Here is a 26,323-nt window from a genome sequence, read left to right on the forward strand (position 1 = left end):
CTATAATAACAATACTAATTATTATTATTACTAGAACTATATATATATATGTAGAATATTGCCAGGAAAGGAAAAAAAAAAGAAAGGAGAGGGAAAAAAAAGGAAAAGGAAAAGGGAAAGGGGAGGACACGTAAGGCAGATGTGACTAACGAATAATATAATTTTGGAATTAAATGACCCGGTGGGAATCAATGAAGATAATACGGAAGAGAGGAGAATTTGCACATAAGATATACGTGATAAATCTTCAAATATGGTGGAAATGTTTAACGAAAACATCCATGAATAAAGAAGACTCGGCGGTAACTTCTCATTGAGCAAAAAATATGAAGAGGAGTACAATACAAGTGCGTCCCAGACAGGCAGAATGGCCAAACACAAATGAGGAACCTTAATCTCCTCTCATGAATACTCCTATTCTCTAAACGCTCTCCCCATACTTTACATCAAAACTCTCGATACATATATGTAAATCCCGATTCTCTCAACTTAATATTTCATATAATCTCTATTAATAATATTTCAAAATATGATATTCTCAAGATATTATCTAACGAAAAGATAAAGATTTGAATATACAAAATAAGAAATAAAATCGAATCAAAATTTAAGATATAATTCTCAACATTGCCCGATCCAGAAAAGAAGCAAAAAAGAATTGCTGCCATGCAAAAAGGAGCAAAACTCATGCATCTCGTGCAACTAAACTAATATTATTGAGGTACCTCTCCTATCTTTTTGACTCCGAGAAGACCAGGAAGTCTTAGGTTTAATTTTAGTTTTATTAACCTAAAATAAGCATCATCATTATTATAGTATAAATAGATGACTTTATTACCTAATAATTAAGAGGGCATGCAGCCAGGCTTTAGTTAAAGAATAAAGTTATCCTAACAACCTAGAATTTTTTTTTTGGCGGAGTAATGACCTAAAAATTTAATCTAAAGGGACGAAATTCAAGAGAAAAAATGATTAGTAAGATTCTAAAATAAATGGAGGTAAAATAAAATAATTTCATTAAAAAAAAAAGAAAAGAAAAACATGACACTATATAGAATAAATTTTGAAATTGCCCCTCGGTGGATATGCATATATATTAATTATGTTAAAAGCAGCAGATGGGACAATAAAATTAAGCTAGAGACACCAGTATCAGTTGGTTTGAATCACTTTGGTATTTATTCATTTTAAATAAGATTTTATATTTGAGTTTTGAATGGTGACAAATCATTCTAAGAGGCATTTTTAATGAGCGACTCAAGCTGAATTAGTTAAAATTCTTTGGATTTTCGAAAATTATGATGAACACTGAAAAAAATTAATTTAAAGATAGCCACAACTGTGATGACAAAGGGGGCGTTTGGTTTAAGAGTTAAAGTAACTTTGATTTTGATTTTGATTTTGATTATGAAAAAAGACAAATGAGATGGTATAATAAATTTGACTTGGGAAACATGTGTTTTTGTTGTGTAGTGAGTAGAGTTAAAATCAAAATCATGATTCTAAAATCTGATCATGAAACCAAACGGAGCCAGATTTGTTCCGTGAATTGTATTTTGCATCCCGAGCTACAGCTCTTCGCATTTCATTAAGTAATGAATGCATGTCTTGATCTTGCACTGGCGAGCTCCACTCCAATAATTCGTACGCCAAGAATTTTACGTTCCTATCCGACTTTCACATCATCAATTTCCATCCATAAACTCGGCAGCAACAAGCAACATTTACTCGTATTGCCTTCATCACGCATCTCTCATAATGTGGAGGAAGAAGAAGGATGGTTTTCATGTAATTTATCTATAATCACACAATTTTATGATAACGACTGGATATCTCAAGAACAGACGATTTAATTTCTATCAGTCTCTCGAATAGACTACCGTTCAGTCGACCTAGACTGAAACGTGATAGAAGCTTTAAGTATTGCATTGTTGCAAATCGACGTAATTCATTCTTGAATACTCGATTTGAGGGAGCAAAGTGGTTCATATGTAAAATGACCAGGTGCAGATTGCTTATAAGTTATACAGAAACTTCAGGGAGCAAACTACAAATTTCACCGACATTTACTATCATGGGCCGGTCATCAGACAGCCAAGCCGATTGACTTGCGATACGGCCCAGCCCAGATAGTCCATTTGAGAGGTGACGGGCTCGAAAGCCCAGCCCACTGTGCCTGCGCCACGTGGTGCGACACCTGGGAACATCCTCCATGTTTGGGAAGAAACCAGAGAGAGAGAGAGAGAGAAAGAGAGAGAGAGAGAGAGAGAGAGAGAGAGGTAGCGAAGACGCCAGAAGGTGGGCTTGTGTGTGTTATAACCGAATAAACGACAAAGGAGAAGAGGGAAGAGATGCCTACTCTTCTCCAGTATTCCTCTCCTGCAGCGGCTGCCTTCAGCTCTCACTCTCTCCAGCTGATACGCAGCATCACTTCCATTTCGCCCCCTCCTCCTTGCTCCCTCGCCGCTCTCTCCCTCTTCTGCCGCCGACCCTCTAATCCCCTCACGGGAAACTTCCTCTTCTCCCGCATGGAGGTAACACTAACAGACCTCCGCCCTCAATGTGTTTGATCATATGCGGATGTGGGTTTCCTGCTTTCTTCAACTTCTGGGGTTCTCTCGTGTCCTTGCCTATGGCTATGGGAACATAGCGTGTGTCAACTTGTTCTTGCCTGGAAACTCCTTATATTTCCTTACTCTGTGGTAAAACGTTACCCCGGGCTTGGGGCTTCAGGGTGGTGTGTGGCTTTGCATCATAAAGTAGAATTTTGCAGCTGTTTCTAGTTCTCGTTAGGCAATAGGCATTATTTTGGGGCTTCACTCATCAGTAATTACTGAATGATACTCATGTGTAATATGCATGACGAGGTGGTATATTTCAATCATCCCGGTGCTTGTGCCCATAATGCTATCATTATTATTTCACGTACTGTAAATATTCTAACGTCCAAAGATCATACTATGTATCAACACTCTGTTTGTAAGTGTAATCACTATAGAAAGTAATGTTTGTCTTGATTGTAGAGTGGAGTAATACGTTCATAAATTAGGTAGAGTTTTCTATGGCACGTGGGTTTCATTTTCAGGGAGTACTGCATTGTATGTTCTGGGCATACTCGGTCGTACTGATCACTTCCACTGGGACTCACTCTGCCTTGTGTAATGATGAGGATCGACCCTTTACATGCCCTAGCCTTCTGATTAGTGAATTCCAGTCCATAGCCATCTCAGAAGCAACTTCCTCGAACCCTGTCAAGGTATCTTGGGCGAGTTCTAATTTACGATCCCGGGCCTACTCGCTATATCTCTTGCCACGTTTCATGCTTTGTGTGTTATAGGGTCATAAGAGGTCATTGCTTGCCTCATTCAATTGATGTGTCTTGTTTCTGGAGACTTTTAAAAATGTGAAGCCATTGGTTTCTATCTCTCTCTCTAAGCGTTTAGTACTTAGAGACGCTCTGATTGGCTTTTCACAGCGATTTTGGAGTGGAAGTGGGATTACAAGGAACAAAGCAATGGTGGAGCAATTGCAGAGCTATGGGGTTATTAGGTCCAAGAGAGTAGCTGAGGTAATGGAGAAGATCGACAGAGCTCTGTTCGTCCCTGAGGGAACTCCACCATATGTTGACAGCCCCATGCCGATTGGATACAATGCCACCATTTCAGCTCCTCATATGCATGCAACGTGCCTTCAGTTATTGGAGGAGAACTTGCGGCCTGGAATGCATGCTTTAGACATCGGTTCAGGTTTTGATCGTCTCTCATACAACTCAAGAAGCTGCTATATCCTCCGAGTTTCTTTGATCCTAATATTGGGATCTCACGCCCTTTACAGGAACGGGTTACTTAACAGCATGCTTTGCCATGATGGTGGGCCCCCAGGGTCGTGCTGTGGGTGTTGAACATATTCCTGAGTTGGTTGAATCTTCAGTTGAGAGTATCCGGAAGAGTGCAGCTGCTCCACTTTTGAAAGAAGGGGCCCTATCCGTGCATGTTGGAGGTATGTTATCAGTACTCGAATGCTTTCATATTACAGCTGATATAGATATCCATATTATAGGTTATTGAGAATCAAGAATAGTGCCAGGAAAACATTATGTGATTCAGCTCATTAAATGGAAGAGTATAGTTTAGGTCCTGTGACCAGAGTCCCATGAGAAGACACGGTAGTCCTTACTTTCCATCTAGGAGAAAGAAATCCATATATCATGTATGGTCTTTCTGTGTCCATGGTGGAAAAGTATGTACCAAATTCGATGTAGAGGTTATTTCTTTAGGTGGAGTCGATCAATAGTAGATTGTTTTGTCTCTGACATGTACTTATTGTGACGGACCTCCAACTGATCAGTACCTGATGTTTGGACCTGTCAACACAAGGATATCCCATGGTAGAAAGCTTTGTTAGGCCTGTGATTCTTGTCTGGGAGGTACAGTTTTTATACAGTGAATGTTTGTTTGGGAAGTGCAGTATTTATAAATGTGAATGTTTTTGCATGAACAGATGGAAGACTGGGTTGGCCGGAGTTTGCGCCTTATGATGCCATCCATGTAGGGGCAGCGGCGTCTGAAATTCCGAAGGCACTTATTGATCAGTTGAAGCCAGGTGGGAGAATGGTTATTCCAGTCGGAAACATATTTCAGGACCTGAAAGTTGTGGAAAAGAAGATGGATTGTTCTGTCAGCATCCGGACTGAAACTTCAGTTCGTTATGTTCCTCTTACAAGTCGAGATGCGCAGCTCAGAGGCTCCTGAAAGGGTCTTTGTTGTCGGTTCTTTCAACAAGCCGTATGTATACTTCTGTATAGATAGGTCCATGCACAGTATGTTTGTGTTTCTTGTATGCTTGTGTTGCCAGACAATAGTGAGTATCTATAGGATTCTGTTTTCACAACATCAGTGATACTTCCAAGGAGGCTTCAGCTGTAGAAAAAGTGGAATTTAAGGAAAATTTTCGTGTTGACCCTAATAGAGAAAATTTTCCTTTGCTTGTTCGAGTTCCAAACATATGATCATCCCCAAAATTCCTTAGGAATTGCTAGTCTATGGAATGATCAAATGGTCGACATCACGAGGTTAAGAACATTCACGACCTTTGAGCTCTCAAAGCATGGTTTACAAATGTTACCATTGCAGTAGGTGACAATATCTTGACGAGAGTATTCAATAGGCAAAAATGCTCTATGCGATATGTGATGCTAATGAAATTAGCTTTAGATTTGACTCAAATTAAAAGAGAACAAGAGAAAAATTTCACAAAGTGCCAATAGAAGCTTGCCATTGCCATTCTAAGATTCAGAACCATTTGATTCAAAAGCTGCGCCTCGGTCTTTCCTCCGCAGCATTCACCCTGATTGCTCTTCCATCCAAACTCTGCACAACCAGTTTAAGCAAATGACATGTAACGCATGGAAAGGGTGGAAAGGTCCGATATAAATGAAAGAGAGAGTTTTATGTTTGTTACCAAAGAACATCTTCAGCCTTTTTCCCTCCCCCCCTCTAAAAATTATTTTCGACTCACGGGGTAATATGTTGCAATCAAAAAGTAGTATATACCTGTCCATCAAGGGCAGCAATGGCATCATTCATCTCAGTTTCAGATGCCATTGTTACGAAGCCGAAACCACGTGAGCGGCCCGTCTCTCTATCGAAGACTACCCGGGCATTGACCACTTTCCCATGCTCACTGAAGACCTGTTCCAACCGAGCATTGTCCACATCCCATGGGAGGTTCCCAACGTAAATTCTGAAAGAAGGCTCAAATGCTCGGGGGGTCCGTTCAGGACGAGCTCCCCTAGGGGCGGCCTTGTTGACAGTCAGAAGCCTTCCATCCAAATCCTGTTAAAGAAAAGCGAAGCCATAAGCCAAATGTAACATAGAAAGGGAAAGCAACAGTCCACTCCTCCCATTATCTCGTGGAGCAAGTCATCACATTAGAATCCGCATGAAACGTTAGGCTGACCAAATCTCCGCAATTTCTATTCTTTCAAATTTCACTCTTCTCCATTTATACGATCTTTTCATAGTTTTGCTTCTTAGGCATAAGTTCGTATGTGCATAATGGCATGATTACTTCAGACGATACATGGTCAACAGACCACAAGCTAATAGAAAGATCCTCCTCCAACTCTCGATAAAATTGCAGGAGGGGGAACAAAACTGTGCTTAGATCACATACCGTATTGCCTTTTTCCGATCATTGCTACTTTTGGAAGAACAAGGGCTGCATTCTCCTAATGCCACCTTAAATATGTCTTCCAAATGGTAAAGTAAACCAACACCGCGTAGTTTTAAATAAGACGAAGATGAAATCTTTGGATTTTTCAGCCACAAATTTGCACCAACATGTATCGAAGCCCAAATCTTTTAACCGAAATTTTCTTCACAGTCAGAATCACCTATGTATTGCATCTCCGGTTTTCAACAACTAGAATTCCGAAAGAAAGCTGAAAAGGATACCGACCAGAGACAGTAACGCAAGGAACAAAGAAAGGAAATAAAGCGTACGTATTGGTGGAACTTCTCAACAGCCTTCTCCGCCTCCTCCACGGTGCTCATTGTCACGAATCCAAACCCGCGACTCTGATCAGTGTCCCTATTGTAAATCACCTGCATCCCCAAAAAGACCGACCTTTATCCACCAAATTCAAAGAGGTAACTGCGAAAAGGAAAAACTTTTAGACCAATGAAAGAGAACCCACCTCAGCAATTTCGACAACACCAGCCTGCTCAAAGAGCATAGCCAGCTTCTCGCTATCGACATCATAAGACAAGTTCCCGACAAAAAGCTTCGCCTCTTCCGGGGGCTCGGCAACGGGAGGCTCTTCCTCGGATTCAAAAACGCCGCCTTCGACGCCGCCATCTCCTTCTCCTTCCCAGTCCGATACCCGGGCCTCGGCTTCTTGAGCTCCCCATTGCTGCTCGCCTTCCTGTTCCTCCTGCTCCAAGGTCGTGGTGGTCGTGCTGTCACCTTCCTGCGGCGCCCAGTCCGAGGCGTCGGCGACAAATGCAACCAGAGAGGAATGGCGGGTCTTCTTCTTCAGAGGGTGGAGGACATGAACGGAGTGGGAGCAGAAATGACGGAGCTTGATGGGCTTCTGCGGGATGGAGAGATGCGAGTAAAGAATTTCGAGCTGAGGAAGAGAATGGAGACCTGAGCCTCTTATCGATAAGGGCTTGAAGACTGGAGCTGTTGCGGACGCCATGAGAGAGAGAGAGAGAGAGAGAGAGAGGGTTTTAGAGTGGCTGAGGTCTCAGGAGATAAGGTGGATGGAGTAAGAGGAGGAAGACGAAGAGGAAGCAAGTTGGCGGATAGTCCAAAATGGTCGGATGTGGACCTTCAGAGGCCTTGATGGGCCGAAAACTTTAAGCCAACTCTTATTTGGGCCACCTTGTAGGCCTTGATGGGCCTCAATTTTACGTCGATTCTTTCTCGATCTTGTCCCCCTATTTTTTGGGCCAGATTTTCCCGATTTTCCCTTTTCTTTGATTTTTATATGTGTCTTCTTTTATTTTTAAATAAAATAACAAGAGGCGTCGGAGTTTCGGCCCAATATATTTTCTCATGAATCTCGTAAAAAATGAAAACGGGTCAGTCTTCATCTCCTGGTGAGTGTATTTGATATATCGTACTCGCAAGAAGAGACATGCGATTATTAGTTTGATTTATACTCTCTTTTTCTTAAAAAAAAAATTTCTTATAACATTGCTACGCGTGGTCCCTTTTTTAAGCCTATATGTTTTACGTGCTCTTAAACATTTGCCTTCCCAAGTGAGGGTCCTTACACGATGTGCAATTCTAACCGCTCCCGACACTTGGCTTGAATGTGTGAAACAATGACTATGATAACATGTAAATTTCACTGAGGGTACAAATGATTCGGTATATTTGTAACTCAAAAGCTGAAGCTATTAGATAGTGGAACCCAACTTCTATAATAACCAAAATAATTTTATGTTCGGATGCGGGATTATTTTTAATATTGATTGATTCTCAACATTGATCTTAATTATTTTTCGTGAAAATTTAAATTTGAGCAAATAAGACGGTTGTCGTTTGTTTGGTGAAATGTGTATCTTAGTTATGGGTGCTTATTCATCTGTCTCCACGTCACAACTTTGATCATCATCATGTAAACCACTATGGTCAAAACATCATCCCCGAGCTTCTTCTTAATTTCTCGAAGCCAGAAGGAGGCGTTCCCCGTTCACAATTTCACCTCCCCATTTCTCTCTCAAATCAAAAGGTAATATATATATTGGACTTGAGGCGGCTTTTCTCGGGAAGATGGCAATGGGGGAGTGGGCAGTAATTTTGTTGGAGAATATGGAGCAGCAGGAGGTAGCAATTTTGGAGGAGGCAGTGGTGGATTTTCTGGTGCCGCGGGTAGTGGCAGCTATGGTGGGAGTAGCAGCGGGTTCTGGAGGCGGCGTCTCGAGTGGTGGCAGTAGCAGCAAGACATGTCACCATTGCGGGAAAATCGGCCACATCAAAAGTCGATGCTGGGCTCTCCATGGTTTTCCGACGAGCTGGGGTCGGGTGCAAACTGGGGAGAAAGGCAAGCAGCAGCCAGGAGGTGCGGGAAGAAGAATACAGACTGGGCCAGGGTATGTAGGACAGCGAGCTGGGCCGGCAACAAAACAGCACCCGCCCGGAGGACTTTAGGCCCACGCAGCCCATTCTAACCAGCCCAGCAGCAGCAGCAAAGTAGATCGGCTGTCTGAAGGTCAACTCTAAAAGCTCCTTAACATAGTGGGCCCAGATGATGATAATGCAGACCCGAATACTGGTACCGGTTTGGTTTTTCTTCGTGATGGAATTAATTGGATTATTGACAGTGGGGCGTCTAAGCATGTGACGGGGTGTAAGAATTTCCTTGTTAGTTCGCGAAGTATTATTGGATTGAGACTAATTCTCGCTTAGATATATTTCGTTGTAATTGTGGTCCACAAAAGATCAAAATTCTACTTCGAGTAAAGGTCGTCCACTTAAAAATTAGCGGACCACTTCAGACTTATTATATTGCGATCATGGTTTTCTAGTTATAAATATTAAAAACTCGAATTAAGATTAGCTTGGAGAAATATTTCCCTTTTATATTGTATGAAAATTAATTAGTATAATCTTTTAAAGAATCTGAATTATTTATAATCAATCGACGATTCATAATTTTTACAAATAAATAATTTTATCATTAGTTTCAGCTATACTCTATATTTGATTCGATACAAATTACTATGTTAAGCTAAAAAATTGAAGAAGTTTTTTGTTTTGCAACCCGCCGCATCTCGCGGGTGTATATCCTAATATCAAATTACAACGGAGCGAAAGGAATATAACGTAAAACTTATTCTTTAATCGGGTTGTCCATTTCTCGGACAAGCCATCTTCATAACATTGATCTGAGATCGGCGGATCATATATGTATGGATTCGGACTTTTTGAGACATCTAAAAACATAAAACACCCCAAATAGGGATTGTTCGGAGCATGAAAATCGTAATCTTATCATTATGCAGCATTAATGTACATACAAGACGACCGTGACTACATATATAATGGAAATGGTACAGCAAACTATCTATGGTTCACGCACGGAGTTAATCAATGCGAACATATTACAGCGCAAAAATATTACAGTTACTTCTTGGAAAAATACAGTTTCTTGCGGCACAAGAAACGAATCAGTAGACGATCTCAATATCCCTGAAACTGCAATCCATTGGAAGATGAACTGTCAGCATATTGTTTCCGTGGTTGTACGAGAATTCGGATTCCCTTGTGTCCACCTTACACAACTCGGGTTTAAAGTTTGAATAGGCTCCAAGTTTGCCGCATCCTCGTGCTTCGATCTTTACCACGCAACCGGAGGTATTTGCTGTGCAGTTTATGGCTTCTATCGCTCCTCCTGAGTTGTACATATCGAGCAACCCGATGGGAGCAAAGTGAAGATTCTGATTAAAAACCTGATCATAGACAAGTTCAATCTGTTAACAGTAGAAGTACATGCAAAAAGAGAGATTCTGCGTCAAAAGAACTGGAAGCTTTGCCGAGTACTGACCCGAATCGGAGAAATGGTGAATATTTCACATTCTAGAGTCTTCAACGACACTATGAGTTTTCCCGTATTCGTCAACCTCGAAAGCGACCCTGCAACACGAAGATTATGAGCTCACTGAAGAGTACTCGAATGTCGGTACAAGAAAAGAGGCAGGACGTTGATGTTTACCGGAGTTGTGCGCATATACTGCACAGTCTCCTTCCCAGTTCTCGCCTGCGATATCTTCAAGAAACTCAACATCAAGGGGGCTGACAGATCCTGAAATGTTGAGATGACCAGAGGAGACAGCTTTTGGCTTCACAGGCCAACTTCCAGCTCCTTGACAGTTGAATACTCCAATGACCCCAGTTAACTTATTCAAGTTCCATATCTTCAGCAGACTGCAGATGGACCAGGGCTATGACCAATTAAAACAACAACACTGGAATAATTATTTCAGATGCTCGAGAGCAGATGAAGGTCCAATTACCTTTCTCCATCCATCACAGGATCCTTGAATAGGCAATCCCGAGTAGGCCGTCCAGCATGCCGAGCTCTCAGGACTGACCCGTCAGGCAATACCAGCTTTTTCAGGATTTTAAAGTCGTGATTTCCTGGTTTGTCACTGTGAATCATCCAGAATCCAGATAATCACCATCAGATTGTTCTCCTATCTTCTCATAGACGTATACAAGTAGCACTACAGAGATCAGGAATGTAAACCAACCAACCTTACGTAGACTGCACAACCACCTATTGCTCTTGCTGCCCCATGAAACTCTGCTGTCTCGTGCTTGCTCTGAAACAAAATGGGCACTTGAAGTTAGAATGAATTCTTAAAATGGCTTGACTTGGTGCAAGAAAAGGAAAACTCACATGAAACATATCCCAGTCAGGCACCACAATTTCACCAAGGAGGAGGCTGTTGAAGGCCACAGAAGCGATGTGCAGCGTCTGAAAAGCTGGTTCTCGCGGCATGAAATCTTCTGATGCTCTTGCAGTGGCGCTCTCCTTCGAACTGACAAGAACGTATTATAGGTCATGTCAGCTCGCTGTATTGCTAACGAAAAGTACAAAGATTATTGAAGGGAAACAGGAGAAATAATTAGTAGGCGAACCTGTAGAGAGAGTCGGAATTGTGACTCATGCAGCAAATCAAGTTATTATCTGGGAAATTCTTTGAGATGGATCGTTCGAGCGCTTCTTGATACTGCCTGGTCAATGAAACGCGCCCACCATGCCCACTGCCTAAAGTTTCCATTAAGTTCTGAACATCCACCTTGACTCCGTCAACCCCACTGCTCGACAGATAGCTGTGGAGATCATTATAAAACTCGAATATCTTTCTTGGGTCTATCACACCAACTCCGTATTTCTCCAAGCTGTCCATTGCAATATCCCGAAGGTTCCCAACGTTACCCGGTGATTGGATTGGATACCTCAGTTCGGGGTTGTACTTCTTCATGTGCTTGGATGTAGGGAGGACGCCTCCCCAGTAACCCGCCAAAGCATGCCACATGTACACATATCTACATTACATATTGCAATACTATAGCTTAGACATACCGAAATTATCGTGACTCATACACTCAATGGAGACAGGACAGGGTTATAGAAGTAAAGGCAGTGCCAACATCTTACTTCAAACCGTATTTTTCTTTGATGTAATTGATTAACTCATGCAAATTATTGCAAGATCCTTCAGAACCTGTGTTCGTGAATTTTTTGTTCTCTTTAATATCAACCAATCTGGTGGCAAACCTGACAGAGAACATGAAGGGATTAAATATGTTTGTCAGTACCGGTGATCAGGCAAGGTAACGTCTGTGATGGGAGGAAAATGCCAGGCTTACTGTGTCCCTTCAGCCGGGGCCTCACCCTCCTCGCAGAATTCGTTCACCGTGTCTTGCCAACCATCATCAATGATCAGAAATTTTGGTGAACAGCCTCCTTCTAAGAAACTAGCCGAAAACATGAATATAGGCAGTTAGCAATCCTGACTTTAGATAAAGGAATTGATGCGTTAAGATTGTCAGGCACTGATAACATGTTTTAGCATCATTTCTTACCTCTGAAGGCCCTCTTTAATTCCTCGCGGATCGACTTGAGAGTAGAAAGCATCCCATGTGCACCATCCGAACCAATCTAAATGTCTCGGAATCTTTTAAACAAAGAATATTTAACAAAGATCAATCAGCCAGGATAATACTAGTTTCAACAACTGTCCACTTTGGATATACAGAAGTTCGATGTACCTTCTTGTTGTCAATGTGGCTAAAAGTACCTTTGAGCTTCGTGAGTATTCTGCATCGAAATGCAATGGAGGAGAGCGTTTAAGGACAAAGTCGAACAATTTATAACTATGTCAAGCATGAAAACAAAAAATAACATACTTCACTGAATCTTTGATGAGTTCAAAAGGGTTATCTCCTGAACTTAAAAACACTGCCTTCAGTGCCTGCGTTGCCTGCACATCTTTGTCTCCTGAAGCATCCCAAAGGTACAAAGCTCAGACCATAGCCCGATTAAAGTCGAGATGAAAATCAGCATAACAGCAGACAACTCACCAGATTCAATGCAGAATTCGAGCTCGTTCATGGAGTTCCCCTGCAGACTTGTTCGAAATGGACCTTCAAGAACCGGTAACACGAGAATGTAAAACACACTCATAGAGTTCTGCTCGGACGAGATTGACTCGTCATCCAAGGCACACCCTTCTCGCGCTTCTAAGAGAAGCATTTGGGTTTCGATCGGGATTTCATCAGCAGATTCGCCAACTAGGGGTATCATCCACCAGATTTTCGGCCGGAACAGACACAAGAACTTGAATCCCCTGAAATATGTGAAACTAAACGGTGTAAGAACAAAGACTTGAAACTCATTCCGATTACTCCGTTAATAAAAAGAAGAAAAAAGTCAGAATTTTTTCAACTTTCAAGCGTGCATCTACGGTACTAAAACCGCATTGCCCCGGATAATTAGTATTCATAAGAAAATCCAAGAGAGAATGGTGCCAGCAATGTAATGAGATTGAGCAGAACGGGAAACTGACTCGAGCACGCCGAGGGTGAAGACGTGACGGGAGTCCGGAGCCGCAGCCGAGGTGGCACCGAGGAAAACCGAGCTCGGCCCAGCCGGCGTGAGGGAGATGTCGCCTGGGACTCGTGACAGGACCGTCTTGCCCCGCACCACGAGGCGGCCGTCCCGGATGGCCGGCGTGGCAGTGATCGCCATCTTCTTTGCTGCAGCAGCGACGAGCTTCACACGGTGCGTGGTCGACGGATGAGAGCTCGCGAAGAGATTCCCGGAATGGCAAGGGAGAGCGAGAGAAGGAAGTTTACGTGGGAAAGGGAAAGTTCGGCAGATCGGAAACATTCATATGCGTCTGACCGTCTGCTATTTATTATTATATCCGCCAAATGAATGAATAAGCCCCAACAGTCGTTGCTATCCTTACTTGTCAGCCGTGGAGACGCGTCAGACAATGACGCATCGACAAACTAATTGTTGATGCTATTTTGCGCCCTTTGAGAGAACCGATCCAAGATTCTCTTGGTTTTGTGCATCTGATTCGAGATTACCTCCGCCTGCAGATTCTTTTTCTTCTTCATTTCGATTCTCTAATTCAATAACCTTTTTTTTTTTTTTCATTTGATAATATATAAAGATTCCCCTTTCTCTTTGTATTAATATTTTGATTTTCACTAACATTTTCATTTCCATTCAAATTGAAAGAAGTAATTTGATTGGCATGATCCATGGTTTAATTTTGTACGTATTATAAATTAGGATAAATTCTGAGAAAAATCAAAGTTTAAGATTTGATATGGGACGACTTAGTCCCCTTGGGACATTAATAGTTATATTTTGGATATATACTTCTAGATTACTTTGCAATTTTTTCGGATTGAAAATGTTCTTGAATTCCTACATCGGATAATCCTCGTGCTCATCCTCATCCACTAGGCCATTTTGGTTTTTGTTCGGATTCGAATCTTCACTCGACATGTGTATTTGAGGGTTATCCTAATATAGATGTATCCTCCTCCTAATACTAATATATTATCTTTTGCCTTAAAAAGAAAAAGAAAAAAGAGGCCATTTTATAGATTAAGGGACAAGTTTTATCCACTAACTTAAAATATGAGGCTCTTCTTGTTTTGGTCCATAGCTTAGCTTTTATATATATATATATATAATACTATTCCATGAAAAATGGATAAAACGCGTGGCGGCCGAGGGAATCAAGAGAGTTCCTGCCGGGTCTGGATGAGACCCCTCTGATGTGGCAATGAGTCGGATTATTTTTCCCAACTCAACACCCATCATTTTAATCCATGTGGGCTGCCTGATCTCCCCAAAATGGCCACGTTGGTATTTGACTCCGGGAGAAATTCTTAGTTCTCGGACTGAAAATTTAGCCACTCTCCAAGTGCAAATCCCCAATGTCCGATTTTTTTGCACACTTATTTGAGATTTTATACTTGAGAAGTGACTAAGAATTCAATCACGAATCTCAAGAATTGTCCTTGACTTTGAAAATGCAGCTTAGTGATCTATTTAACGCGAGACGACTGCAGTTAGTTACTACATCTCGTCGAGACAAGAGTTATTACAGTTTATATTTTCTTTAATCGGGGTCAGATAAACTGTCGAGTTGCTTTCTCTGAAATCAATTACTGAAACAATATTATATTATTAGGCACATGGAAAAGGTTGGTTTGACTCCACCGGAATTATCTCCATCAAGATTGGTCTAATTGACTCGCCTTATTGCATGATGAATGACGTCATCATATATGTAGTGGTCCGTCCATCACGGCCCACCGATTTCGTATGGATGAGCCACATTTTGAGCCCAACTCTCATTTTCGGCCCATTGGATCTCACACGGATCAGGATGGGCCTTTTATTCAGGCATTTATGAACCTAACCCAGTGAGAGAAGCTAGGAATCCCGCCATTAACAACGGTCAGCATGTAATAGCCTGGCGGTGCAACTTCCGGTGACGGAGGAGCCTCCACCGTCGCCCTCACCCACCCTCCCTGTTCCCTCACCATGCTCGCACCATGCAGCCAAAGCATCCTCTGATTCATCGCCACCGAGTGGGTCGTGAAGGGTGGGGCGTAAGCCGTGAACTCGACCGCCTTGCTTTGCCACCTCCTCCCAAGCCGGAACCTGACCGTGAATTCTCCTCCATACCCGACTCCAGAGTCACTACTGCTATTGTATTGCACTGACAGGTTCTGCGGCCGGAGGTTGTGGTATTGCCGGTCCATGTAGTGCGGGATAAATTCTTGCAGCCTTAGCTCAGTTGGGTATGTCACATTCGCCAAGGTGTACACCTTGTTCGGGTTACTCCCGCCCACTAGGACTCTCCCATTAGGCAGGAGAATAGCTGATGAGTGGTACATTCGGGCTACCTTTGTGGACCTCATGATGGAGAACCTTGTCCCCGATTCTTTGGTCGGATCATACAGATAAGGCCGGAGGGATGGGCCGGTCGCCCTGTTCCACCCAGCGGCGCCTCGTCTGGCACCATTGACGATCAAGATCTGGCCCGTCGGGAGGATTACCATATCGTGCATCAACCGGGGCTTTGGCATCTTCTCCATTTTCCACCTGTGCCTATTGCCTGTGATCACCATTCTACCACAAGTTTGGAGTCCCTTCAAGAACTTCCCTTGGCCCGCAGCTTCATAAGCTCCAGGGGCGGAACCTCCACAAAGCATCACTTCCACCTTCTGAAAACCGTTGCCGTGCTCCAATGGAAGGATCACGGACGAACCAGAGCTTGGATAGTTCCGCGATCCTCGCCCTGGGATTCGAGGGAAGGTCTTGACCACCCTATTTCTTCTATAATTGAAGAGGATTGAGTCGCGGTTGGCGAAAATGAACAAGTTTCCGTCTGAGGAAAGGTGGAGAAAGGGATAGAGGTTGTTCTCATCATTATCCCGGTTATGTGTTCGGTGCAGGAAAGGAAGATCGTGAGACCTGTCCGTGGATGAATGCTTGGGCACGAATTCGTAAGAGAACGCCCTTCGCCCTCCGACTAGAATAACCCGATTGCCCTCCTCAGGGAGTAACTGACTGGAGGAATACCACCTCTGGACCGATAACGATCTCTTAGACTGCCTCCAGTCACACCAATCACTGTTGCAGGGCTTAAAGTAGCGGATCCCGCGCGAGCCCTTCCTGTATCCTCCAGTCTGAAGGAGCGTGCCATTGCTCAGAAAAGACCCCGAGGAGCACCAGGGATCAGTGTCAAGCCTCAGTGCCCTGATCCTGTTGCTAGAAACATCGTACTCAATAGAGTGCGCATAGCAAGATGTGTCTGTCAAGTCAGCCCCCGTAGCTTTACACCTTTTCTTCCCTCTAAGACGCTTACGCAGCCTGTAACTCGACGGGCCAAACCCCGTCTGATCAAACATTACAACAGTGTTGAGATGAGTCAGGGCCATGTGCATCGGGACCACGCCCGTGTTATTCATAAGGAGTCGCCACCGACCCCTCCTTCCTCCTGAGGCCCCACAAGGCCCAACAAATAGAAAAGAACCGATTGCAGTTACAATTAACCTGAGAACAAGAGATCTGTTTTTTCGACTAGCCATAGGAGAAGAAAGATATGGATCTCCTTGATGGTGTATCATGAAAATAGACGTTCTCCAATTTATAGCACCATGCATATGGTGTTATTTCCTCAGCATCTTCGGTGCAAAGGAGAAAATTTTGCTAGCATTCAGTTTCGACCCACCAAAATTTGCAGTAGTTCTACCACTGGAAATTAGCATCTGCTTCTTTGCATGAATTGACAATTCTATATTTCCACAAGAAGATGATCGACCGCCAAAAGCATGACATTACCCTCTAATTTATCAGATTCACTGCCAAACTTTTTGTCAACCTTATTGTACCAATACACTGAACATTCTCAAACGCATCCTCCAAATGGTTGGAATTCAAACTTAACCTGAAGATGAAATCGAAGCCACCCCACTCTTATCCATCCAAATTATCTCTGCTGGTATGTACAATAAATGGTCCTGAAGCAGAAGAACCTTGGCAAGCTGGGGGGCTTGAATAAACATGAAGTTCGAGGGATTAATAGAGCTTTATCCTGACTTGTATGAAGCTTTGACATATTGGGCACGAGTCCAGTCGTTCCCCACAATCGCAGCACGTCTGCACATATAAATTTGCGAACAAATCAAAAGATGCATTCCACGAGACTCTAGATAAGGAAATAGCATATACGACTTTATTACCTGATGACCGCAACCAAAGGCCATATCCTTCACATTATCAAGGCAAATCGGGCAAAGCTGGTAGAGATACAAAACGAACAGCAGCTTGAGAGCCTGAATTTGCAGGGGGGGAAATAATTTGGAGATAGAAAATTCGAAGATGGCAGTACGTTATTATCAGAAGTAGAACTCGAAGGAGTTGTCTCGCTAGCTGGCTCGTGCTCAGCTGAAGGAGCACTTGGTCGAAAGCTACTGCTTGATTGGGAAGGTTTTGTGGTTGAAGATGTATTGTACTGCGGCGGAGGAAGAGAAACCCGATCTATCCCTTTCCCTCTACGAGTACTGGTCAATTATAAAGAAAACAAAAATAGAATTGAAACGCCAAAGGGAAGAAATCAAAATCCAACTGTAAATTGATGAGCTTTTGGTGTTACGGATACCCAAGTATATTAAGCTCCAGCGTAGCTCTGTACTGGGAAGGTATTTCCATTAGAGCTGCAAGAGCAAATTCTGCTTCTTTTCTTGATCGATCCATATTCTTCGACATTATCTCTGTGAAATTTACAAACTGCACCAGTGGATATAAACAAATTCATCAGCTAGGAATTGCATATATATATTGGGCGGGGGGGGGGGGGGGGGGGGGGGGGGGGGGGGGGGGGGGAGGAGGGACTTCATTTGAACCAATATTTGCCTGGAAGTTATCAAAGGCACGGGCAGGAATATTATCATCGAATTCCTTCATCATGTCCCACGGTCCATCTCCAACACCGACAAGTATAATCGACAGGGGATACTCGCTGCCAATTAAATATGAACATTTTAACGTAATGTTGGAAAGAAAAAGTGATCTCGGAAGAGGTTCATTAGCAGCTAGTACCTTGCTTTTACAATCGCTTCAACAGTGCTTTTCTCCTGGGGACTTAACTGGCCACCATTTGTATCAACACTTCTTGTTACCTATTACAGGAATGACATGAACACTAACAACTGCCTCACAAGTGATTCTATCACATGCTTTACTTCAGAAGAGGTACAAAATCGCGAACCTGCCCATCTGCAATTATTACTAAGACATGGTACTGGCCTCCACTCTGCTCAACTATTGTAATGGCCATCTCAACTATTGGAGCAAATGATGTGGGCCCTGTCAAATAGAAGAAGGAACCTAATAGTTAATACAGCGAGTTGAAGAAGCACCAGGCCGATAAATACGAAATTTGCTCAAGTGGAGAGAGAGAGAGTTCAAACCTGCCAATCTTAGTTGAGGAACCAGTTCTCTATAACGCATCAAAACCTCTTCAAACCCATTACAGAATCTTTCATCTGGATAAAAGCTAAAAACTTCTTGATCATGCGTTGAGGCTGCACGAACAAAGAGCATGAAAATCTCATCCACATCATATAAAATTGTAAACGTAAATAAGCGACTAAGAAAGGAATACCATCTCCGAAGCCAAAACAGGGTATCAAATTGTCCTCGTCAAAGGATGATAATGTTTTCCCAATTATTGAGATTGCCTGTTCATATGGATTTTGGCCATCTCCGATGTGATGAAGGCTTCTCCGGTTGAATGACCTTGCACCTACCATGCAAGCAATTCAAGCTTATGTTTGTTGACACAACTTCAAATGGAGGAGTCAGAAACATTACATTCACTGGTCCCAACCTGTCCACTCGTTACTCTTTGTAAAGTCGATTCCAACAATAAGATTCGAAGACTCCAGCCCAGCACGTGCTAGGGCTTCTGTAACCTGTAGAAATGGAAAGATTATGGCAGAAATTGCAGTCAAATTCTTCTGTTAAGGTAATATTTCCTATTAGCTCATTCTGAGTAAGGCCCTTCGAATCTGTTTCTTAACCGTATTTGTAATTTTGCGGATTTTGTAACCATTTCTTAACCGTATTTGTAACGTGCTACGTCACTCTGACTCTTGTCTGCTCAGAATCTTCAAGTTGCATCAAGAAATTTATCCCAAGGTGAAATTTTACTAATGATCAATCTGCTGAATCATTGATAAATGACACTTGAGGTCATAACATTGTGTTTAACCTTACCACTTGTCAGCTATCAGCCCATTTCTCGGAGCTTAGAACTTTACATGTGACCCCGAACTATCAGAAAGTAAAGGAGTAAAAATATAATATACACTGACCTGCTCAAGGCTAGTATAATCATCATCTATTTTGGAGAACTTCCTCTCCAGTTTTCTTCTAGACTGAGGAGGGCCATAACCCCCATAGCTTTGAGGAGGGGGCGGGTAATGCTGCTGTGGTGCTGCATAATCTTCGCGAGGTAAAGAATACCGAGGATCAGGATAGCTCTGATGGCCCCACGGATGCGAACTCGAGCCGCCGTAAGACGAATACCTCGCACTATTGCGTTTCGAAAGTCTCCCACCCATCAAACTCCACAGATCACAATTTTTCTGTAGCAGAAAACTGATTATTGAGCCAAAGAACAATAAGGGTTCGTTATATTATATTTAACATCACCCTGCAACTTTAGCTGACCCTTCAGCCATTGAAAGTGCTGGGAAATGGGAATCTGCCTCTGAAAATAGTAACTTTATCAAAAGCTAAAAAGATTAAAACTTTAAGGGCTCCAGTGAGGAGAAGATATCATAACCATTTTGAGCTCAAGCATTTCTTGGGCAAGAAATTTATGCCATTCTCGAGCATTTTCCATCAAAATGCTCACAAATGCCAGTGACCAGTTGAAAATGGAATCGGCCATTTTCGGAGGAGGCACAATTAAAGCCCCAATTGCTTTCAAGATCGGATCTTTAAGAACCCCTTCTACCTACAAACACCACGCAGCTGCAAACAGCAGAGGGCCAAACAAGGAAGAACCCTTTACAAGAATCAATAAATTATCACCAAACCTTAATGGGGGCAATCCACTCTGTACGGCATCAGACCTCAGGAGAGTGTAGAGGCCGAGTCAACAGAGGCTAAATTGAGCTGAGCTGAAGAGACAGAGAGAGTGTCTGTTGAATTGAAAGCAGTCAAGTTGAAGATGATGCGGTGATGAGGACGGAGGAAGGAGGGAGGAGGGAGGAGGGAGGAGGAGGGGAGGTTCCACGAAGGAACCCAACTTCGGAGAGAAAAAGTTTATCTTTTTCTTGTCGTAAGTAACATAACATAAAGAGAGAAGCTTTTTCCGACTTGGGTGCTGTAGCCAGTAGAGTGTCAGCAGATTTGGCCTTTTACCAGCAGTCGCCATTTTTTACTGCAGTGAAGTGATGATGGGCAGGTGAGGTGGAGCTGTCGGTTCCCTCCCAACAATTTCTTGATCTTCTGGGACAACAAAAGAGGAGAAATATTTCCTTGATCTATCAGAATCCTCATCCTCTGTTGAATTATTAGATTTACAGTTAAACGTTGGTGTCTTAATCCTTTAAAAGATCAGGACTCAGCAGCTTCAGATGTCACTGTCTCTGTCAATTTTGGTCAGTGTATCTAATGCAAACAAAGAAAGACACGACAGCTCGGCATCGTCACTCTCCCAAATTCTATACGGACCCAGTTTATATAGAAAAAAGTGATTGAGATGAGAAAACGGTTGTTTAATGTTGTCCCAGTGAGTTGAATAATTGGCAAAAGGTTCTTTTCATAATATCTGTATGCTATAAAGCATAGCTGCCGCTGATCACCTATAACTGTTGCGTGTCGGCTAAATCTATTTCCCTCAATTTGATGAATACGACTTTGATTCTGATCTCATAATCACATGACGTTCGAGTAATTGTTTTTTTCTCTCTCTTGTTAAGGTTTTCAAACACGTACTTTTTGAACCATTCTATAGTGAAAATGATCAAAAGTTGAAAACTGCACTGAACTGTTGTTAAGACAAGCAAGAGACGATTCGAAACTGTAGTCATTTCCCGTTATTCTGGAAGCTGATATATATAGGAAACTGCTAGATGTAAACAGTTGAAAGCACGTTGATGACAGCACCAAGAGCACATCTCGTCATATTAACAGTTGAAAAGGAAAATGATATCCATTTCCGAAGAAAATCAAGGACAACATTGGAAGCACATCTTCTGTCGTATAAACAGTTGAAAAGGAAACTTTGATATTTCCGAAGAAAACAAACTAGTAATGTGATAGGCGTTGCAATGAGGCAAGGAGAATTGTCTCAACCATGCATAGACTTCTTTCATGTCAATGTCTTTCTACGAACATGCCTTCAGGAAGTTTTCGGCCGAAGCAGTCTAGGAGTTTCGCGAGATTTAGCTTGTGGAACAGCCTCTTCCTGCTCCTAAGGCCAAGAAAGTGAAATCCTGTCATTGGAAATTGATTGAGCTCTTCAAGAACCTCTCCTGCCTAAACTCGTCCAGGGAATCCCCACTCTGTAGCTTCTCTGTATGGGCTGACACCAATATATTAAAAGTTTTACGAGTAATGGTCCTTTCAATGAACAGGGAATGGCAGCCTGAGAAGATGCAATCATGGTCGTTGAATAAGCTCCCAGGTCATTTACATTGTAGAGATCAAGAGTGGATTCGACCAAAGCTGCTGGAATATGATTGCCCATAATCCCGAGAAAGGGGGGCCAGCAACCGGTGGTTGGAGGACCGAGCTGGTGCAAATCCACGATAGGCAACTTTTCTCGGGCTCAGCGGGAGATATCTGTGGCTTCAGGTTGTATATGTCATGCACCGAGACCAGAGGCATAATAGCGCAGTCAGGAGAAATATGCTTCGGATTCACAACATTAGGAAACTAATAACTGATGGAAAACTGAAAGAACATGGAGCGTGGATTAGACATATCCAACTTTTGGGAATTGGGAGGATACTTAATAATTAATCCAAGGACCTGATTTATATATTGTCATATTTACAATTACTTTGGCATGTTGAGTGTAGACGAGCTTGTTACTTTGGAACGAGCATGTTCCTGTTTCACTTGAGCTTAATGGAAAGGAGCTTCACCTATTTACTAAAGCAGCTTCCGGTCCTTCCTTAAGACTACAAAATTTCGCCTGTCAACTCGAATGCAAAGTAGGGGAAATAGAACGTGAGCTCAATACTTTAATGATCTTCGCGGCAGACAAAAAAACAAGCGAAAACTTTCTTGATCTGCAAGAGATCTCGTCTTCTGATCGAGTATATATTTATATAGATATGCTGATGTAAGTTTGGTCGGTCGATCATGGGTTTTTATGATCTACTAGAGATCCTATATATATCCTTTATGCATCTAATTCATCCTTTATGTATCTAATTCATGCATAGATATGAAAAATCATCCTTGCCCTTTTCATACAAGTCTTCCATCCGAATAGATAAGTCAAGTAGGCAGAAGATACTCAGGATTATAATATAATCAATAGCTGCTTCAAATGCCAGCTATTCCCTTAGTTATTCCCATGTCTTTTTACAGATCACTTCTTAATCAATGGTTTCGTTATCAAACATTCCTCAAATTTTGCCGGACTAGAAGTCCGGGATATAAATGGCCACAATCTACTCCTAGCTATATGCAATAACAGCAAAAAGAGAGGGAGGCTTCAGAAAGAGTGCGACTGAGGTTCAATTGCAACTGCATGCTTCAAAGAGTTCTTCGCATATGTCACAAAACAGGAATTCAAACTTGGAGTTATAAGACAATATCAAACTAGCAATACTTACACACACATATATAGAAGGACAGAGGATTTTGGCTCTTTTTTTTTTTGGGGGGGGAGGGGGGGTCCGGTGGCGGGCGGGCGAGGGTGGGTGGCAAAAGGGAAAGTGATTTTTTTTCAGCAAGGACCAGTCCGGGAAAAAGGTCTTCATCAGGAAACATTTCCAAAGAGAATGAATTAGTTAGCAGTGAGGGGTTGCAATCAGGCAGAGGGGAGTTTTTTTATGTGTTGTGAGACCAGAGACTTCTTCCATATCAAGATCGATCCCTTCTGGGAGACTCCACTCAAATTGGCTCAGGAGATTTGCAAGAGCCAACTCGATCAGCACAACCCCAAAACTAATCCCGGGACAACCTCTTCGTCCTGCTCCGAAGGGCAAGAACTGAAAGTCTGTCCCTCGGAAATCAACCGAGCTGTTCAGAAACCTCTCAGGCCGGAACTCCATGGGGGATTCCCAAATCTTTGGGTCCGTGGCTATAGCTAACGCATTAACAAACACAGTTGTTTTGGCAGGAATCTCGTACCCCATAATTTTGCAACTCTCTATGGTTTCTCTTGGAACTAGGAGCGGGACAGGTGGATGAAGCCTTAGTCCCTCTTTTATGACTGATCTTAAGTACGTGAGGCTCGGAAGATCGGTCTCCTCTACCTTGGGTTTTCCCTTCACAGCTTCTCGGACCTCTTCCGTTACCTTCTTCAATACCGACGGGTTCTTGATCAGTTCAGCCATTGTCCATACTAGAGTTGCAGATGAAGTATCAGTTCCTGCATTGAACATATCCTGGAATTTGCAAGAAAATGAAAATCTCAACCTCGATATTTATGACAGAAACCATACTTAGAAATATACACCCAAAAAAAAGCAGCAAAGAACTTACAGTGAGGGTACCCTTTATGTTGTCATCAGTGAGGCGGATTTCTTGATTTGGGTCCTTCTGCAAACGGAGCAATACATCGACGAGATCTTCGTGCTCGGGCTTCGGTCTTCTGGGGTCCTTGTGTTCCTCGATCACTTCATCGTACAATAAATCTAGCTGCCTGAAATTCTTCTCGATCTTTCCCTTGAGCCCGTTGAGCTTGTTAAACCAGTCCAGTCTTGGAAACAAGTCCGCGACACAGAAACCTCCTAACACATTTTGTATCTCACGAGTCGTCTCGTAGAACTTGCTAGTTCTGCCATCTCCTTCTGTGTAAAATCTCTTACCAAATGTGGCCCGACACACAACATTATTGCTTAAGACCATGGTCACCTCACTCAGATTGATGGGACCTGCAGATGAGCTATGATGGATGGTGTCGAGCATGAGGGCAATCTCTTCGTCCCTAACCGACTGAAATGATTGGACCCTCTTCGTGCTTAAAAGTTCCAGGACTACTATCTTCCTGAGGGCTTTCCATGTATCTCCATAGGGACCAAAGCTGACATCAGAACAGTTGTAAGTGAGCTTCCTTGCAGCAAAAAAGGCGGGCCTGCCCGAGAAAGCGCGATCATGAGTCTTGAAAACCTCCTGGGCCATCTCATCCGAAGAGATCACAAGAGTGGGTATCGACCCGAACTGCAGGAACATGATCGGTCCATACTTCCGGGACAGGCGAGCCAGCGAGTGGTGGGGTAAGGGCCCGAGCTGGTGCAAGTTCCCGATGAGGGGCAACTTCCAAGGACCGGGAGGGAGGTTTCCGGGCCTTCGAGTTGTCCTTTTCGAGCGGGCAATGAAAAGCCGCCACCATAACAGTAGGGGTAGGAGGAAAGTGCAAGAGAGGGTCACAGGTACAACAAGCGGAGCATTCATGTTGTGATTGCTCGGAAACCAGAGAGATGAAACGGTGATAGAGATCGCCATTGATGTGTGAAAATAAGAAGTCTTTAGGCCACATAATATATTTCTTCGGCCATATCTTGAGGAAGCTGATTACTTCAGGAGCAACATAAATTAATATCCGATTAAAATATTCTTTAACAGATCTGACGATCACTAATCTCTGTGGAAGCAGGATAGGAAATTTCATTTCAATGAGCATATATGATAAACAAAAGATGAGTTGAAATTATGATCCACTTGACAAGTTGCATATAGATAAATGGAAGACCCCTTCCCGAGTGATCTCACCTATGCATCGATATCGGAAAGCTTTCGGGTGGGATCTGGAGTAGACATGTAAGAAAGTCCGCTTGCCTTCGTCAGTTGGGTTTGGTGCGTTTGATTTCAGAGTTAAAGTAATTTTAATTTTGATTGTGAAAAATGATAAATGATTGTGTAATGCGTTGAGTTAAAGTTAAAATTTTTAACTTGGGAAATGTGTATTTTTATTGCGTAGTGTATTGAGTTAAAAGTTAAAATTAAAATTTTTATTATTTTAACTGCGAAACTAAACGGATGATACTCCGTTCCCCGTAACATTGACTTTGATGGAGCCAACATTTGCTTGATTGTCCAAATATCCTGAACATACAAGACAAAACATCCCAATCGAATGTTGTGGCTTCAAAAAGAATAGATAAGAATTCGCAGTAGCTTCATTTAAAACAAACAAATGCATGGTATCAGGACATTTGATAGAGCCAGTTCGATCAGCACAACACAGATACTTATCCCAGGACAGCCTGCTTGCCGTGCCAATTGCGTGAAATCGAAGTCCTTGTAAAATTTTTCAAATTTTACATGACAAAATAGATAAATACTGATAATTTTTCATACAAATTAGGAATATTAAAAAAATTATAAATTCGATCGGACGAGTAAAAATCTCTCTCGGCTGCTCAAACTCTCTCAATTTCTCTGTTATGGCCGAGAAGAGTGCCACGATAGAGGAATGAAAGCACAAGGATTTATTAAACACCTCGAAAAGTTACGGCGGTGGAAGGGATGAAATTGAGTTGGCAGTGTGGAAAGGGAAGGGTGAAGGAAAATTTAACGCATGGAAAGTCAAACTTAATATTTATCTTCTTAAAATTAAAAATTATATCATTAATAAATAAATAAATAAATCTAATGAAAACTATTAAAATGTGAAAATGTACTTATACAAGCATTATAAAGTCGGGATGTCACAGTCCTGTCCTTGGAAATTCAACGATCTGTTCAGAAATCTCTCTCACCAGATTCGTTTGCAGATTCCCGAGTAGGGGCCATGACTTTTGCTAACTCATATATCAGCATCTTGTTCAGTCGGTCGTTTCAAGAAGAACTCCCCGATTGAAAAGTACTGTGGCTGCAGCTAAGGCCTCGAGGAGCACAATTTTGGCTGGAAATTACGAGGTTTGCCCAGAACGCTGCAGATTAATATACTGAAGAAATATTCAGAACGTACTACAGATTCGAAAGCTCCAACAATTTAAAGCACATTGATAATTGGTTGATCAGCTAATGAATTACCATACAAGTAACTCAATTTTAATGGAACAA

General features: G+C 42.5%; 6 protein-coding genes across 8 annotated transcripts; 1 reads left to right on the plus strand and 5 right to left on the minus strand.

Moving 5' to 3' along the window:
* The first annotated feature begins 2,252 nt into the window (after nucleotides 1–2,252).
* On the plus strand, nucleotides 2,253–4,986 carry LOC116213576 (protein-L-isoaspartate O-methyltransferase 1-like). Of its 2 annotated transcripts, XM_031548584.1 has the most exons (5): nucleotides 2,253–2,534; nucleotides 3,086–3,256; nucleotides 3,476–3,746; nucleotides 3,835–3,999; nucleotides 4,501–4,986. In XM_031548584.1, the coding sequence occupies exons 1-5, from the start codon at nucleotides 2,352–2,354 to the stop codon at nucleotides 4,749–4,751; spliced, it is 1,041 nt and encodes a 346-aa protein (XP_031404444.1). In that variant the 5' UTR covers nucleotides 2,253–2,351; the 3' UTR covers nucleotides 4,752–4,986. The 2 variants fall into 2 exon arrangements, with proteins under 2 accessions (XP_031404444.1, XP_031404445.1); XM_031548585.1 differs by lacking the exon at nucleotides 3,086–3,256 and having other exon boundaries at nucleotides 2,258–2,534.
* An 86-nt stretch (nucleotides 4,987–5,072) lies between these two features.
* Nucleotides 5,073–7,259, minus strand: LOC116213577 (28 kDa ribonucleoprotein, chloroplastic-like). The gene is made up of 4 exons (XM_031548586.1): nucleotides 6,698–7,259; nucleotides 6,504–6,605; nucleotides 5,553–5,834; nucleotides 5,073–5,369 (listed from the first exon to the last, which is right to left on the minus strand). The coding sequence occupies exons 1-4, from the start codon at nucleotides 7,199–7,201 to the stop codon at nucleotides 5,307–5,309; spliced, it is 951 nt and encodes a 316-aa protein (XP_031404446.1). The 5' UTR covers nucleotides 7,202–7,259; the 3' UTR covers nucleotides 5,073–5,306.
* A 2,219-nt stretch (nucleotides 7,260–9,478) lies between these two features.
* On the minus strand, nucleotides 9,479–13,454 carry LOC116213765 (probable galactinol--sucrose galactosyltransferase 2). The gene is made up of 14 exons (XM_031548819.1): nucleotides 13,089–13,454; nucleotides 12,604–12,869; nucleotides 12,430–12,520; nucleotides 12,292–12,340; nucleotides 12,106–12,197; nucleotides 11,890–11,997; nucleotides 11,678–11,797; nucleotides 11,155–11,565; nucleotides 10,913–11,054; nucleotides 10,768–10,835; nucleotides 10,527–10,661; nucleotides 10,226–10,437; nucleotides 10,058–10,146; nucleotides 9,479–9,962 (listed from the first exon to the last, which is right to left on the minus strand). Exons 1-14 carry the CDS (start codon nucleotides 13,409–13,411, stop codon nucleotides 9,681–9,683), a joined length of 2,388 nt encoding a protein of 795 aa, XP_031404679.1. The 5' UTR covers nucleotides 13,412–13,454; the 3' UTR covers nucleotides 9,479–9,680.
* A 1,243-nt stretch (nucleotides 13,455–14,697) lies between these two features.
* LOC116213768 (aldehyde oxidase GLOX-like) lies at nucleotides 14,698–16,751 on the minus strand. Its single transcript, XM_031548822.1, has one exon. The coding sequence runs from the start codon at nucleotides 16,720–16,722 to the stop codon at nucleotides 14,950–14,952; it is 1,773 nt and encodes a 590-aa protein (XP_031404682.1). The 5' UTR covers nucleotides 16,723–16,751; the 3' UTR covers nucleotides 14,698–14,949.
* Nucleotides 16,752–16,834: 83 nt separating this feature from the next.
* On the minus strand, nucleotides 16,835–20,421 carry LOC116213770 (E3 ubiquitin-protein ligase RGLG2-like). 2 transcript variants are annotated; one of them, XM_031548825.1, is made up of 13 exons: nucleotides 20,167–20,421; nucleotides 19,911–20,084; nucleotides 19,438–19,710; nucleotides 18,951–19,035; nucleotides 18,726–18,866; nucleotides 18,532–18,645; nucleotides 18,330–18,427; nucleotides 18,161–18,240; nucleotides 17,975–18,080; nucleotides 17,721–17,848; nucleotides 17,451–17,622; nucleotides 17,302–17,358; nucleotides 16,835–17,218 (listed from the first exon to the last, which is right to left on the minus strand). In XM_031548825.1, exons 2-13 carry the CDS (start codon nucleotides 20,016–20,018, stop codon nucleotides 17,138–17,140), a joined length of 1,443 nt encoding a protein of 480 aa, XP_031404685.1. In that variant the 5' UTR covers nucleotides 20,019–20,084; nucleotides 20,167–20,421; the 3' UTR covers nucleotides 16,835–17,137. The 2 variants fall into 2 exon arrangements, with proteins under 2 accessions (XP_031404685.1, XP_031404686.1); XM_031548826.1 differs by lacking the exon at nucleotides 19,911–20,084 and having other exon boundaries at nucleotides 20,167–20,417.
* A 2,554-nt stretch (nucleotides 20,422–22,975) lies between these two features.
* LOC116213769 (cytochrome P450 71A9-like) lies at nucleotides 22,976–24,795 on the minus strand. The gene is made up of 2 exons (XM_031548824.1): nucleotides 23,798–24,795; nucleotides 22,976–23,700 (listed from the first exon to the last, which is right to left on the minus strand). The coding sequence occupies exons 1-2, from the start codon at nucleotides 24,758–24,760 to the stop codon at nucleotides 23,101–23,103; spliced, it is 1,563 nt and encodes a 520-aa protein (XP_031404684.1). The 5' UTR covers nucleotides 24,761–24,795; the 3' UTR covers nucleotides 22,976–23,100.
* Nucleotides 24,796–26,323: the final 1,528 nt, after the last annotated feature.

Source organism: Punica granatum, chromosome 7 (assembly GCF_007655135.1).
Source record: "Punica granatum isolate Tunisia-2019 chromosome 7, ASM765513v2, whole genome shotgun sequence".
Lineage (NCBI taxonomy): Eukaryota > Viridiplantae > Streptophyta > Magnoliopsida > Myrtales > Lythraceae > Punica > Punica granatum.

Bases quoted from the DNA above. Each gene is read 5' to 3' on its own strand.
- LOC116213576 (XM_031548584.1), top strand. From the start codon at position 2,352: ATGCCTACTCTTCTCCAGTATTCCTCTCCTGCAGCGGCTGCCTTCAGC. The intron at 3,747-3,834 runs GTTTTGATCGTC...CGCCCTTTACAG, and splicing joins TGCTTTAGACATCGGTTCAG to GAACGGGTTACTTAACAGCA. The intron at 4,000-4,500 runs GTATGTTATCAG...TTGCATGAACAG, and splicing joins CCTATCCGTGCATGTTGGAG to ATGGAAGACTGGGTTGGCCG.
- LOC116213577 (XM_031548586.1), bottom strand. From the start codon at position 7,201: ATGGCGTCCGCAACAGCTCCAGTCTTCAAGCCCTTATCGATAAGAGGC. The intron at 6,606-6,697 runs GTGGGTTCTCTT...TTGGGGATGCAG, and splicing joins GTGTTGTCGAAATTGCTGAG to GTGATTTACAATAGGGACAC. The intron at 5,370-5,552 runs GTATATACTACT...CTGGTTGTGCAG, and splicing joins TTGCTGCCCTTGATGGACAG to AGTTTGGATGGAAGAGCAAT.
- LOC116213765 (XM_031548819.1), bottom strand. From the start codon at position 13,411: ATGTTTCCGATCTGCCGAACTTTCCCTTTCCCACGTAAACTTCCTTCT. The intron at 11,566-11,677 runs GTAAGATGTTGG...TATGTAATGTAG, and splicing joins AAAGAAAAATACGGTTTGAA to ATATGTGTACATGTGGCATG. The intron at 10,836-10,912 runs GTGAGTTTTCCT...ATTTTGTTTCAG, and splicing joins CTGACTGGGATATGTTTCAT to AGCAAGCACGAGACAGCAGA.
- LOC116213768 (XM_031548822.1), bottom strand. From the start codon at position 16,722: ATGCATGGTGCTATAAATTGGAGAACGTCTATTTTCATGATACACCAT.
- LOC116213770 (XM_031548825.1), bottom strand. From the start codon at position 20,018: ATGGCCGATTCCATTTTCAACTGGTCACTGGCATTTGTGAGCATTTTG. The intron at 18,241-18,329 runs GTTCGCGATTTT...TTCCTGTAATAG, and splicing joins TAATAATTGCAGATGGGCAG to GTAACAAGAAGTGTTGATAC. The intron at 17,623-17,720 runs GTATCCGTAACA...ATAATTGACCAG, and splicing joins CTGGAGCTTAATATACTTGG to TACTCGTAGAGGGAAAGGGA.
- LOC116213769 (XM_031548824.1), bottom strand. From the start codon at position 24,760: ATGGCGATCTCTATCACCGTTTCATCTCTCTGGTTTCCGAGCAATCAC. The intron at 23,701-23,797 runs GTAAGTTCTTTG...TGCAAATTCCAG, and splicing joins ACATAAAGGGTACCCTCACT to GATATGTTCAATGCAGGAAC.